The sequence below is a fragment of the Ursus americanus genome, chromosome 14 (assembly GCF_024610735.1).
Source record: "Ursus americanus isolate L20-20 chromosome 14, mUrsAme1.1.p, whole genome shotgun sequence".
NCBI lineage: Eukaryota > Metazoa > Chordata > Mammalia > Carnivora > Ursidae > Ursus > Ursus americanus.
This window is the reverse complement of record NC_142140.1, coordinates 64,111,809-64,126,159: the sequence shown is the minus strand read 5'-3', so window position 1 is coordinate 64,126,159 and position 14,351 is coordinate 64,111,809. Positions and strand designations below refer to the sequence as shown.

Below are 14,351 nucleotides of genomic sequence, written 5' to 3'. Positions count from 1 at the left end.
CTGACACAGCTCTGAGTCTGATAAACCCAGGTGAATCCGAGGCACACGCCTTCCTCCCTTTACTCCATGATGGGACTCGTTCTCCAAACACAACACTCCCATCTTTTTCTTCTACAAAATAAGTCCATATGGCTTTTACCGTCAAGTTCATCTTGTCCAGTGGCTTTTAAGCCTAATTGGTTTTTTACATTCTTCTGTTTTTTAAATTTCAAAAGTAATGCATGATTGTTATGGAAAGTTCAGACAATCCAGGGATATGTAACATGGAAAGCTCTCCTTATTGGTTCCCCAATCTCAAACTGTAAACAGATCAATATGTATTTCCTGGGCTTTTTTTCTACACATGTATACCCACATAAGCACACATATTTTTACGTCAATGAGATCATGACATAGGTAATGCCGTCGCTTTTACTTTTTTTATGTAACGTGTGTCATAGACATTTTTCACGTTCCTGTTTTTATACATGGTTGTCGTGTATTACGGATATGTTATTCTTTCTAATTCCTTTTAAAAACAGTTTTACTGAGATATACTTGACATGTCATAAATAGCACATATTTAAAATGTATGATTCAATAAGTTTTGACATATATATGACACCGTGCATGTCCCGTACGTTTTTTATCAGATTTATCCTGAAGTATTTCATATTTTTTATTTTCTTATTAATGGTATTTTAAAATTTCTACTTCTGATTGTTGCTGGTGTATAAAAGTACAACTGATTTATGTATATTGATCTTGGATCATGCAGCCTTGCTAAACTCACTAATTTGTTACAAGCTTTTTCGTAAAGTCTGTAGGACTTTCTTTTTTCTTTTTTTTAGAGCAGTTTTAGGTACGCAGCAAAATTCAGTTGAAGGTTCTTTTGCATGTGAATGTCCAGTTGTTCCAGCACCATTTGTTGAAAAGACTCTTTGCTTCCTTGTTTTACCTTTGCTGCTTTGGCAGGGATCATTACTGTATTTACGTGGGTCCATTTCTGGGCAGTCTGTCCTGTTGTATTGTTTTATCCATACCACGGTGTCCTAATTACTGTAGCGTTAGAGTAAATCTTGAGGTCAGGTAGTGTCAGTTTTCTGCTTTTGTTCTCCTGCAGTATTGTGTAAGCTATTTTGAACCTTTTGCCTCTCCCTATACATTTTATTTTATTTTTTTTAAAGCTTTTATTTATTTATTTGACAGAGATAGAGACAGCCAGTGAGAGAGGGAACACAAGCAGGAGGAGTGGGAGAGGAAGAAGCAGGTTCATAGCAGAGGAGCCTGATGCGGGGCTCGATCCCATAACGCCGGGATCACGCCCTGAGCCGAAGGCAGACGCTTAACGACTGAGCCACCCAGGCGCCCCGTCCCTATACATTTTAGAGTCAGTTTGTCAATATCTACAAAATAGCCTGCTACGATCTTGATTGAAGTTGCATTAGATCTATTAAGTGGGGGAAAAGCTGATGTCTTGACAATATTGAGTCTTTCTATCCACAGACATGGAATATCTATTCTCTTTTGATTCCATTCATCAGTTTTATAGCTTTCCTCATACAGAACTCGTACATACTTTGTTAGAGTAGACCTAAGTACTTCATTTTGAGGGACGCTAATGTATATGGTATTGTGTTTTTAATGTCAAATTCCACCCATTTGTTGCTGGTTTATAGTAAAGGGAATGACTTTTTTTTTTTTTTTTTTACGATTTTATTTATTTATTCGACAGAGATAGAGACAGCTAGCGAGAGAGGGAACACAAGCAGGGGGAGTGGGAGAGGAAGAAGCAGGCTCCTAGCGGAGGAGCCTGATGTGGGGCTCGATCCCAGAACGCCGGGATCACGCCCTGAGCCCAAGGCAGACGCTTAACCGCTGTGCCACCCAGGCGCCCCGGGAATGCCTTTTGTATATTAACCTTGTATCCTGCAGCCTTGCTCTAATCGCTTGTTAGTTTCAGGAGATTTTTGTTAGTTCCGTTGGATCTTCTCCGTTACATGATCATGTTATCTCTAAACAAGGTTTTATTTCTTTCTTCCCAATTTGTACATCTTTTTTCGTTTTGTCTTGTCTCATCTGATTGCATTAGCTAGAACTTCCAGTACAGTGTTGAAAAAGGAGTGTTGAGAGAGGACATCCTTTCCTTGTACCTGGTCTTAGTGGGAAGGCTTCAAGTTTCACACCATCAGGTGTGATGTTAGTTCTGGGGATTTTGTAGGTAGGTATTCTTTATCAAGTTGAGGAAATTGTCTTCTATTCCTCGTTTCCTGAGACTTTTTATCATGAATGAATGTTGGATTTTGTCAGGTATTTTTTGTGCATCTAGTGATATCATCATGTGATTTTTCTTTTTTAGCCCGTGGATATAATGGATTACATTAATTGATTTTTTGAATGTTGAACCAGGCATGTGTACCCAGGATAAATCTCACTGACTGTGGTGTATCGTTGGATTTGTTTGTTAATTATTTTTGAGGATTTTTGTATGTATTAACATGAGTGACACTGGTCTGTGTTTTTCTTTTCTTTAATGTCTTTGTCTACTTTTGGTATTAGGACAAAGTCAGAAAATGACTTAGGAAGTACCCTCTTTGCTTCTGTCCTCTAAAAGAGATTGTAGAGAATTGGTATAATTTCTTCCTTCGATGTTTGGTACGATTCACCAGTGAACCCATTTAGGCCTGGTGTTTTTTGTTTTGGAAGGTTACTATTAATTCAATTTCTTTAATAGATATAGATCTATTCAGATTGCCTATGAAGTTCTTGTGTGAATGTTGGCAGCTTGTGTCTTTCTAGGAATTGGGCCATTTCATAGGTTATCAAATTTGTGGGCATAAAGTTGTTCCTAATATTTCTTTATTATCCTTTTGACGACCACTAGATCTGTACTGGTGTCCACTTTTTTCATTTCTGATTAGTCATTTGTGTTCTCTGTCTCTCTTTTTTTAGTTTGGTTAGAGGCTTATTGATTTTATTGATCTTTCTGGTTTCATTGATTTTACTCTGTTGATTTCCTATTTAAATTTCTTTGATTTCTCTTATTATTTCTTCTGCGTACTTTGGATTTAATTTGCTCTTTTTTAAAAAAAGATTTTATTTATTTATTTGAGAGAGTGAGTGAGAAAGAGCACGAGCAGGGAGGAGAAGGAGAAGCAGGCTCCCGGCAAGCAGGAAGCCCGATGTGGGGCTGGATCCCAGGACCCTGGGATTGTGACCTGAGCTGAAGGCAGATGCTTAACGGACTGAGCCACCCAGGCATCCTTAATTTGCTCTTTTTCTAGTTTTCTGAAATGTGGAAAAGACTGTTGACCTTAGATCTCTCTTCTTTTCTAACCTATTCATTCAGTGCTATAAATTTCACTCTATGCACTGCTTTTGCCATATCCTGTAAATTTAGTTTTGTTTTCATTTTCATGTACTTCAAAGTATTCTTAAAGTTCCCTTGAGATTTCTTTTTGATCATGTGTTATTTAGAAGTATGTTGTTTAATCTCCACATATTTGGGGGTTTTCCAATTATTTTCTGTTACTGATTCCTAATTTAATTCCATTGTAGTTTGAGAGCAGAAATTGTATGATTTTTATTTTTAAAAATTTGTTAATGTATGTTTTGTGGCCCAGAATGTGGTTTATCTTGGCAAATGTTCCGTATAAGCTTGGGAAGTATATGTATTCTGCTTCTGTTGGATGAAATTGTAAATAGATGTCTAATATATCCAGTTGATTGATAGTGGTGGTGAGTTTAACTTAGTCCTTACTGATTTTTCTGCCTGCTGGATCTGTCCACTTCTGATAGAGGGGTGTTAAATTTCAACTCTAATAGTGGATTTATCTATTTCTCCTTGCAGTTTTATCAGTTTTTGCCCCATGTAGTTTGATACCCTGTTGTTTAGGCATGTACATACTAAAGATTGTTGTGTCTTCTGGGAATGACCCCCTTATCTTTATGTAATGATTCTCTTTGTCCCTGATAACTTTACTTGCTTTGAGGTCTGCTCTGTCTGAAATTAGTATAGCTACTCCTGTTTTCTTTTGAGAAGTGTTAGTACAGTTTGTCTTTCTCCTTCCATTTACTTTTAATCTATATGCGCCTTTATATGTAAAGTGGCGTTCTTGTAGACAACATGTAGTTGACTCTTGTTTTTTTTTTTATCCATTCTGACAGTCTTTTTCTTTTAATTATTGTGGTTTTACTTCTTCATTTCAATATGGATGTCTTTTACTTCTTTTTCTTGCTTTATTGCACTTGCTACAATCTCCACTACAGGGTTGACCAGAAACTGTGAGAGCAGACATCCTTGCCTTGTTTCTAATCTTACGTGGGGAACATTCATTTGGAAACCAGGTGTGAATTTTTCTTTGGTACTAGATATTTTTGTATTTCTAGAAATATTCTTTAGATTTTGCGGGCGGGGGGATGCAGTTTTTTGGGTATTATTTTGTAAAGTGGACCAGAACAGTGTTTATCTTAGAGGAGGAATCAGCAAACCATGACCTGTGGGCCACATCTCATCCACCACCTGTTTTTGTAATGGGCTGCAAGCTAAAAACAGTTTTTCCATTTTTAAGTGACTGAAAAATGGAAGAAGACGATTTCATGACTTGTAAAAATTATATAAAATTCAAATAAAGTTTTGTGGGAGCTCAACCATTGCTCCCTTACTTATGTATGACCTATGGGTGCTTTCCTGCTACGGCGGCAGAGTTGAATAGCTGCACTGGAGACCATATGAGCCGCAGAGCCCCGAATGTTTACTGCCTGGCCCTTCATAGAAAATGTTTGCTGACTCCAGTATAGAGGTAATCTAGCCCACTACAGAGCTGCTAAAAGCATTCTGAGCACTCTGATGCCCTGTAAATCATGAGGCGACCTGGTTGGCAGGAATAGGAACTATGTCCAACGCCGTTTGAGCTCAGAGGGTCATTCCCACTGGCTTTCGGCTGGTTCTTTCCCTTACACACGTGTCCTGGTTAACTAACACCTAACTGAAGCCTCCAGGTGGACCCTGTGCAAACCTCTAGATATTCTGTTTACGCAGCCCTCTCCCCTCTGTGCTGTGCCCTGTGTACTCTCCCCTCCTTGACCTATTTGGATGCTTCTCAGTGCAGGACCCGGTTGCCCCTGGGCTCCCAGTCCCCATGCTGGGCAATATCTAGGGCAGCCCTAGAGCTCATCTCAGTTGTTTCCGATCCCTCGGGGAGCACGATCCTTCATTTCCCGATGTCCACGTCTCTCTCGAAACTGTTGTTTTATATATTTTGCCTGTGGTTTTGTGTTTGTTTTTTGTTTTTTTCAGTTGTTTTTTCAGTTGTTTCAGGCCAGAAGTAAATCAGGTCCCTGTCAGTCCCTCTTGGCCAGAAGCAGAAATCTAATTCTGTCTTGACCTCCCTGTTCACAGTGAAATTATCTAGTAAATGGACCTCTGTGCTTCTCTTATCTCTTTAATTCTATGTACTTCTCCCGTTATCGTGTCTGAAGCAAAATGAACCACACAGAGCATTGCGGCTTTATATATGTATATCCACGTACAGTGCTTTATCCTTCTGGATTCATGGTCCTGAAAGGAGTGTCTCGCTCGCTGATAGTAATGACTTTTCTGGCATTGTTGCTTTTTGTTGCCCAGAAAAGCTGCTTTCAGTCAGGAGAAGTATCCTTGTCCCCGAGAAGGCGCTGCGTGCAGAGACCGTGGCAGGTCAGGTGCGAAAGGATGCCACCTGCCGGTTTTTGTGTTGAGCCTCCAAAGCAGAGAGCATCCTTATTGAGATGCCCGCCTTTTGAAAGCCCCACCGGCCTTTGGGGTGTGTGAAGGGGTGGGGACAGGGCGGGCAGATGAAGGAGTGGGGCACAGTAGCGGGGTGCATTCAGGGCATTTCTTCTTCTCCCCTTACCTTGGTGTTCTGAAATGCCATATTCCTCTTTGCTTTCGCAGCGAGCTATTTTTCAAGGATAAGCACACACACACAAAATGGAAGCAATCTTTACGTTAAACCCTTATTAGCCTTTTTTCTGCCTGAAGGATCTTGGGGATGGGCTGAGAGGTTGCCATGGTTTTCCTTCGTTGCCAGGTCCTGCGCTAGAAGAAATAAGGGACCATGAAGGGTCGTGTCTAACTTCCTTTCGCCCATGGAATCTGTTAGCTTTTCTGTACTTTTGTTGACCCTTAGAGAACACTTTGAAAATCATCCTAAAATAACAGTTCGTCAGTAGAACTTAGACTCAAGGCAATGAATGCTTTCCTTTTCTAACCTAGACACGAAGCCTCATTACAACCAGTTAGCCAGCCTTGGCTTCTGTGCTGCTGAAGCTGTAATTTGAGGCACAAATGGACATTAGGCAGAAGATGGGTGAGGGGCTGGCATTAACCAGATCACCTCAAAAATCCCCGAGATACAATAAAGGAGGGTGACTTTTTGGTTAGGACAGACCCTTGCCTCTGAGTCGGATGGCACCCAAACTCAGGGGCTCTCGTAGGTAGGGTTTTAATGCCGTCTCTTCATACCATGATTCCGTCCATGTTCTTTCTAGGTGCTCGCAGAAAGTTGGGTACTCGTTCTAGATTTCTGTGTTCTTAAGTCCCTCCATGTTGTCACGTGAAATAGCGGCAGGGAAGGTGGCCGGCCAGACTGGCAGAGCTGGGCAGCTCATCTTCGAACCCTGGCGACTGTTAACTTCACAGACAACTTTCTTGGAAGATACCCTTTCTGGTAGCTGTCACCTACACCAGATTCCTTTCCTCAGATCTTAAAACGCCAACAAAAATAGAAACATCTACTCTCAGGACTTGCTCTGGGAGTTTTCCCAGTGGAGTAATTAACTTTACCCAGCATGTCTAGCCATCCTTATCTGTCCCTTACTTCCCCTCCTCCACGGAGAGCTCCTCCTTGCGTCAAATGTGAGCATTCCTGTTGCTTCTGTCTGGGCCCTGGACTAACACGACATCAGCTACTTTTCCTACGACCTGAACTCAGAGAGCTATCTAGTATTGTTCACAAGCCCTTCCCTATGTTCAGTGGACACTGAGGTGCGTTCTTGTGCAAGCCTAGCGGGCCCTCTGTGGTCATTCCTTGATTGAAGCATGCGTATTAAGTATGCTCTGTGCCATCACTTGGGCTCGGAACTGGGGCAAAAATACAGGAAAAGAAGACACAGTTCCAGCCATTGAAGCCCTTGTCATGTGCTCGGTCAGGGGCCCGAGGTGGTCGCTCTTAGGAATGTCCCTCGGTTTTCCTTCCTTGTTAAAACGTTGGTACCTTTTTGCTGTGGGCAGTTTCAAAACTATGTAAGTAGAGAAAGCAAGAGGACGATCCCATTTCGCCCATCATTTGCTTCACCCATTACCAACTCCTAACCAATCTTGTTTCATCTTTATGTCTATCCACTTCCCTCTCCCGCCCATCCCAGGGATTTTTTTTTTTTTTAAAGATTTTATTTATTTGACAGAGATAGAGACAGCCAGTGAAAGAGGGAACACAAGCAGGGGAAGTGGGAGAGGAAGAAGCAGGCTCCCAGGGGAGGAGCCTGATGCGGGGCTCGATCCCAGGACGCCGGGATCACGCCCTGAGCCGATGGCAGACGCTTAACGACTGAGCCACCCAGGCATCCCCCAGGGATTATTTTTGAAGGAAACCCTAGACATCATATCATTTCAACAGTGGATATTCTGGAATATATCTTTAAAGTATGTTTATAAAAGGTAAGGATTGTTTTTTAGATATAACCACAATGTCATTATCATCCTTAGTAAGTTAACGGTAATTCCTTAATATAATCAAATATCCAGCATTCAGATCTCCCAGATTGTCCACGATGGATTTTTTTTTTAGGTCATTCGATTCAGGATCTGAATGTGGTCTATACATTGCGACTGATTGATATGTCCCTTAAGTTTCTTTAATAGGTAGGTACTTTTGCCAACTCCCTCTTTTTCCCTTCGCAGTTTCTCTGTCGAAGAAGCAGGGGTCATTCGCCCTGTACTTTCCCACTATCTAGACTTGCTATTTGTAATCCCATATATTGTTTAACATATTCCTCTGCCCCACATATTTTCTGTAAATTGGTAGTTAGATTTCGTGGCTTGATCAGAATCAAGTTTGTTATTTTTGGCAAGAACACACGATGATGATTGTCCCTCTCTGACCTGGAGCCACCAGATAGTCCTCCCACAATTACATGATGTTCAGTTAGAGGATGGTTTTTCAGAACGTCTAAAGATAGGAAGGCTCCAAACACCTAATTATTCCAAAGGGATTTTCAAAAACAATGATCGTATTAGTTTTCCGTTGCCGCTGCAATAAATTTGCACGAACATAGGGACTTAATATACAAGTTTATTATCTTACTGTTCTACAGGTCGGAAGTTCAATACAGCCTTCCTGGGCCAAGATCAAGGTGTCGGCAGGGCTGGTTCCTTTCTGGAGGCTCCGGGGAAGAATTCGTTCCCTCACCTTTTCTGGCCTCTCGAGGCCCCCCACATCCCTTGGCTCACAGTCCCCTTCTTCTGTGTGCAAAGCCAGCAACTCGCATCTCCCTGACCCTTCTTGGAGTCTCCCTCTGACCGCAGCTGTGACAGATTCCTGTTTTGAAGGACTCACGATCACACTGGGCCCACCTGGATAATCCAGAACACTCTGCCCTCTCAGATTCCTTGGCCTTAATCACATCTGCAGAGTTACTTTTGCCATGTAAGGTCTCATAGTCTCAGATTCCAGGGATTGGGATGTGGACATCTTCAGGGGGCTGTTACTCTGGGTAGCACGATGCTCATCCCTTCTTAAAAATTCGCACCACTGTAATACCGACAGACAATTGGTAGCGTGTGGTGTGTTTCAAATGATTATGACATCACAGTGACGGGGGTCATGTGATGCGGGGCAGATTAGGGCAATGAGCTACAAGTGTGCCATTAGCGTGGTTTCACACCGCTCTGCATAATTGCATGGGTCTTGATCGTCTCTCTCTGTGAGTAGCAGCATTTTGTCTTGCTCATTATTTCTTGGATCACGGTACCGCATCCCCTTAGAAATGCTGCTGTAAGCCTGGAGAAGCTCAGGTCATCAGTATGATTATTAACACATACGCAGCATCTCTGTTACGGGGACCATCTGTGTCTTTGGATTGTGGAACGGAAACTTACCGTAGCAGTTTACCATAGTGAGGAGGTACCAGGTTCTTAGAGAAATGAGCCAAGTGCCACAGAATTTTCGACCCTTACTCTGTTTTGCATCAGCGAGATAACCTTTTGGTAGTCAAGTCAGTGCATCCAGGTGGAGAGAGAAGAGTACAGTACTATTGGTATTTCCGTTCATAATCTATGTCTCTACCAGATAAAGCAACTTCAGGGCCTTAATGATTCTTTTCCTAATGGAAAACCGCAGAGGACTCTCCTTTCCTCTTGTTAAATTATTTTACCTTTTAATCCACATTGACCCTTGACCCTTGATCCTTTGTATAGATTATTCTTGGGATGCATTTGGAATTTTACCGTAACGTTGGCCGTCCTGTAGCAGCACTAGGTTGACGATAGATTTATCTTGGAGGCCATCCAAAAGGTTGTTGCTAAAGACCAAAAGGACCTCATTATAAAGTGATTTTGTTGTAAAATGGTCCCTTGGAACAGTCTCTGGAGATGGCAGGTCATTTGTATCGTTAAAAACGTACATAGTGTCAAAAAAATGTTACTGAGGGGTCCTTACCTCACACCATTAGTTTAAATAAATTCCAGATGAATTAACAAGCTAAGTGTAATGGTTTAATTCCATAAAAAGACGAGGAAAAAAATAAGTAAATGTTAATGTGATCTTGGGTAAGAAAAGAACTTCTTCGTGATTTCTGCTTCTATAGATAGACTTTCCTGTGACACAGTCATTTAAAAATCCCCATCAACAAATGAAACCGCGCTGGCGTGGTGTCCTCACCTGGCATATCGCTGGGGTAGAAAGAATCCTTGTCATTAGACTCAGCCCCAGAACGTTCTTCCCAGGGCCCCTGAAAACGAAGAAAAAAGTTCAAAGAGCTCAGTGAGACCGCCCAGCGAAAAACAAAAGGAGAAACAAAGAAAACATCACATTTTAAAGAAAGGAACTTGAATAACTTGAATTCTTTTACCTTTAAATTTTCAAAATCTAGCAAAGTAATATATCTTCATTTTTAAAACAAAAATGCTATTTTACTATACATTGTTTTGTATCCTGCTTTTTAACTTACCTGTGTTACCATGGACTTCTTTTAACATGAAAATGTTCATGTACGATACCATTTTTAATAGCCATTTACTGTTTTACTTAATGAATATACTATGTTTTTAAATAAATCCCTGTGTTTGGGGATTAGATTTTTCACTACTGTGAACGTAACAGTCTGGGGTCCAATTGGGAAAAAGAGATTTGAACAGGGAAAATGTAATATTTTTATTAACCATAGCAGGGGAATAGAGGATCAAGGGATTGGCTAGCAGGAAGTAAGGGGACAGAAATAGCAGGTATAAGGTGCAATCACTAACTCTTGGGCTGAGATCGAGGACTCTAGGAAGCACTCCGTACTCCCAGGATTGAGATGCAGGAATTGCTGTGGTGCTGAGCTTGGGACTTTCTGGGAATCTGCCCTCTGGGGCGCCAGGGAATCCCATTGTTTGGGATGTGTGGAGCTGGAGGTATTCTGTTACAACACGGCCCAAGGAGGGGGGCTGTCGTGTCGGGAGTAGTTGCTGGCCTCTGGGTACTGCTGGCAACCGTCCTGCCCAGAAGCAGAACACCATCCTTCTGCCACGTCTCTGCAGTCCTGCCCATTGATAGAGCTGACAAAGAAAAAAATACTTAAACGATCCAGATGCATTTTCACCGAACAGTCAAAAAGGGTGACTTTGGGGCTGAGAGGCAATAATCTGATAACCAGCCCAGGAAACGTTTTGGGGAATATCCTCGTAAATACTTCAGTGCGTACTTTCTGAATGTTTTCTTACATTCGTACGCATGGAATCGAGAGTTGAAAAATGGTAGGCTACATTTGCTCTGTAGAAGGGTATGTTTCCTGTCCTTCCACGACGATGCTTAGGAGCTTCTCCTTCACATGTTAGTTAACCCTGGGCATTAGCTTGCTTTTCAATCCTTACAAATACGATAATCCAAAAAAATCTTGTTTTTTTTTTTTTTTTTTCCGTTATTTTTAAAGAAGCAGTGCTGTCAAGGCTTTTATTTGTTTTTCCTTTGGTATTCTTTTGTGAATTTCATGTCTATATCCTTTGCCCATTTATAAAATTGGAATATTTTTCTTATTGATCTGCATATGCTCTTTATGTATTAAGCATCAGAAAGTTTAAATGTTGATGTAATCAAATCTTAACGTTATTTCATTTGTAATATTTAAAAATTTTGTTTATCTGGAAATCATTTTAGTTTAAGGTATGAAGTAGTATTTAATATTTTTTCTTTATTTTCTTTTTACTATCAACTGTTTTTTCTCTTTTCTTGACCTGTTACTTTTACGGTATATTGAATTGTATTATATGCCCGGGTATGGACTTCAAATTGTTTTCCTTTGGTTTTTAGTTGCCTCTTTGACTTTTTCTTTCAGAACAGGATGCAGGCCTGGATGCCCTGTCCTCTATCATAAGTCGCCAGAAACAGATGGGGAAGGAAATCGGGAATGAACTAGATGAACAAAATGGTAAGAATATGGCTGGGGTTGACCACGTTTGCAATTCATTGTAAATACTAAAGGCTTGAATATTTGTTAAATGATTTTAATACTATAAAACACATAAAGTAGTTTACCATTGATGGATTATTACCGTTGAACACAGTGGAGAGTGGTTTGTGGCAGATTTGGGTTGTAGTTAACTGAATACTATGTAAAGAAATTCAATAAGAAATTTCTAGTCCTTTGTTGCTGCTCTAAAAAATACTTTGTTTTATGAGCGGCACGTCCCAGGAGCTTTGCCTTTATGTGATAATGGGATGAAATTGCTCAGAGCGCTGTACACTGATGTGTGGCTCTCCAGGCCGCGGGGACCCTGTGTCATCCACATACCCAGTGGAGCTGGCTCCTCTTCCCTCATAAGTTCCAGACTGCGGGGCAGAAAAGTGCTTGAAGATCTCTGTTCAGGACTTGATGTGACAGATCTGGTTGGGGCAAGATTAATTTGCAAACCATAGCAGGATGGCTTGGGGAAACAGAGCTTTGTTGGGGGCCTACCTGAAAAGCTCCTGTGCTTGCGGTCCATGGTGCTAGGGGACAGGGCCTGGTAGGAGCACTGCAGCGGTCGGAGTGGAGAGGAAGAGGACAGAGGCAGGTGACTGATGGCACTTGTACTGTGGGGGGCTTGGGGGGGGGGGGTCACTGGTCTGTGAGTGGAGATCCTAAGTCCAGGTGGGACATGTCCACTTAGAGATGCCAGTGAGACATCCGAGTGGCCGTGTTGAGTAGACGGTTGGAAGTTTGGTACCAGAGCTCGGTGAGAGCACAGGACCAACAAGAAGGGATGTCAGAAGCTTCTGCATGGAGGTAATGTGTGAAAGCACAGGAACAGTGGGGTCACCATCTATGTCATTGCATTTAATCGGTACACGGCATCACGAAGGCAACGCTAGCCCTGTTTGCTAGCGACAGAGCTCAGAGTGGCTGAGGGACTCCTAATGTCACATCACTTATAAGTGACAGCATTGAAATTCCAGCACGGGTCATCTGAGTCTTGTGACTGCTTTTTTACCACGCTGCCCTTCCTGTCTAAGGAAGACAACATAAGGAGAGAAAAGTGGAAGGTTCTAAGGTTTTGGCTGTGGTAGATATAGTACCATGGAGGCTCACGATTGCACGGCTTTCAAGAAAAATGACCACAGACCTGTGAGCACAGCAGTCCTAGGAGTGGAAACTGTACAGAAAGTACTTCTTTTCTTGATCTCCACAAAGAATGAGTTCATTTCTTCCCCCAACACTACTGCATTTATCATAAGTAAATAAATTCATCTATTTTATCATCTATCGTAAAGAAGTAGATTGCTAAAGCAAATGGGGAAACCCTCTATCTTTATAATGCTCATGGTGGTTATTACTAGTTCAAGCACAGAGGGGAGGATACTTGAGTCCTTTTCCTGATGACGCTAACATGAATGTGCTAATTTATATATTTGCGTATAATTCAGTGATTGGCCAGTTCCTTCCTGGAGAGACTGTTAGGAAGAAATTAAGCTCTAGAGAAAAATCTGCTTATCATAGGTATAATTGTTCTTTAAAAAAAAAAAAGGATTTATTTATTTTGGCGGGGAGGAGCAGAGAGGGAGAGGGAAAGAATCTTAAGCAGGTTCCTCTCTGACCTCCAAGGCCTACGCGGGGCTCGATTCCACGACCCTGAGATCACGACCTGAGCCAAAACCAAGAATCGGATGCCCAACCTATTGAGCCACCCAGGCGCCCCTAATTATTCTTTCTGTAAAGAAACATAGCCTATTTAGCGGTCAGACTAGAGAGCATTCTAGCCACCAAGATGGTAAAGCATGCCCATCTTGTGATGTGCCTCGGTAAGCCACTGTGTAGTCATGTCTGGGTAGGTGGCTAAGAACGGATGGTGCATTCTTTGGTGGGTGACTTGCTGACTTCCGGGTGAGATCACCATGCATCTTTCCCGCATAAGCAGTCATGCTAGTGTGTCCTTGTCTTGTCTTCCCAGTAGTCTGATGGTTATCCTACTTTGCTGCCTGTTAGAGTCACCCCGGGGGGCCTTTAAAACCCCCAAAGCTCAGGCCATCCCAGTGTTTTAGATTTCTTTTATTGTTGTAACAAATTACCACAAACTTAGTGGCTTAAAAACAGCACACACTTACCATCTTACAGTTCTAGAGGTCTGAAGTCTGACCCACATCTACTTGGGCTAAAAAAAAAAAAAAAAAAAAAAAAAAAAAAAAAAAGCTAGGGTGTTGGCAGGGCTGCATTCCTTTCTGGAGGCTCCAGGGGAGAATTAATTTCCTTGCCTTTTCTAGCTTCTAGAGGCTTCCTCCATTCCTTGGTTCATGGCCCTCTCCTCCATCTTCAAAGCCAACACCAGTGAACTGAGTCCTTCTAACATCACATCACCCTGACCTCTAACTTCTATCTCCCTTTTCTGCTTTTAAGGACCTTTGTGATTCCATTTGGCCCACCCAGGTAATCTAGGATAATTTCCCCACTTTAAGGTCAGTTGGTTAGCAACCTTAATGCCTCTTGACTGTGTACTGTAACATATTTATAGCTTCTGGGGACTGGAATGTAGACACCTTCCAGGGGCCATTGCTCCACTCCCCACAGTACTTACACCAGTTAGACTAGAGTCTCCAGGGGTGGGGGCCAAGCATCTGCATCTTTAAGGCTTCCCAGATGGTTTCAACGTGCTGCCGAGTTTG

At 42.0% G+C, this 14,351-nt stretch overlaps 1 protein-coding gene across 6 annotated transcripts in view; it reads left to right on the top strand.

The window, feature by feature from the left end:
* The window catches only part of STX8 (syntaxin 8), a 247,999-nt gene that overhangs the window by 46,588 nt on the left and 187,060 nt on the right, over positions 1 to 14,351 (top strand). For all 6 annotated transcript variants that reach the window (XM_045797261.2, XM_045797258.2, XM_087867609.1 and 3 more), the window contains exon 6: positions 11,551 to 11,643. In XM_045797261.2, coding sequence (XP_045653217.1) covers positions 11,551 to 11,643 — 93 coding nt within the window. The remainder of the gene's footprint in view (positions 1 to 11,550; positions 11,644 to 14,351) is intronic.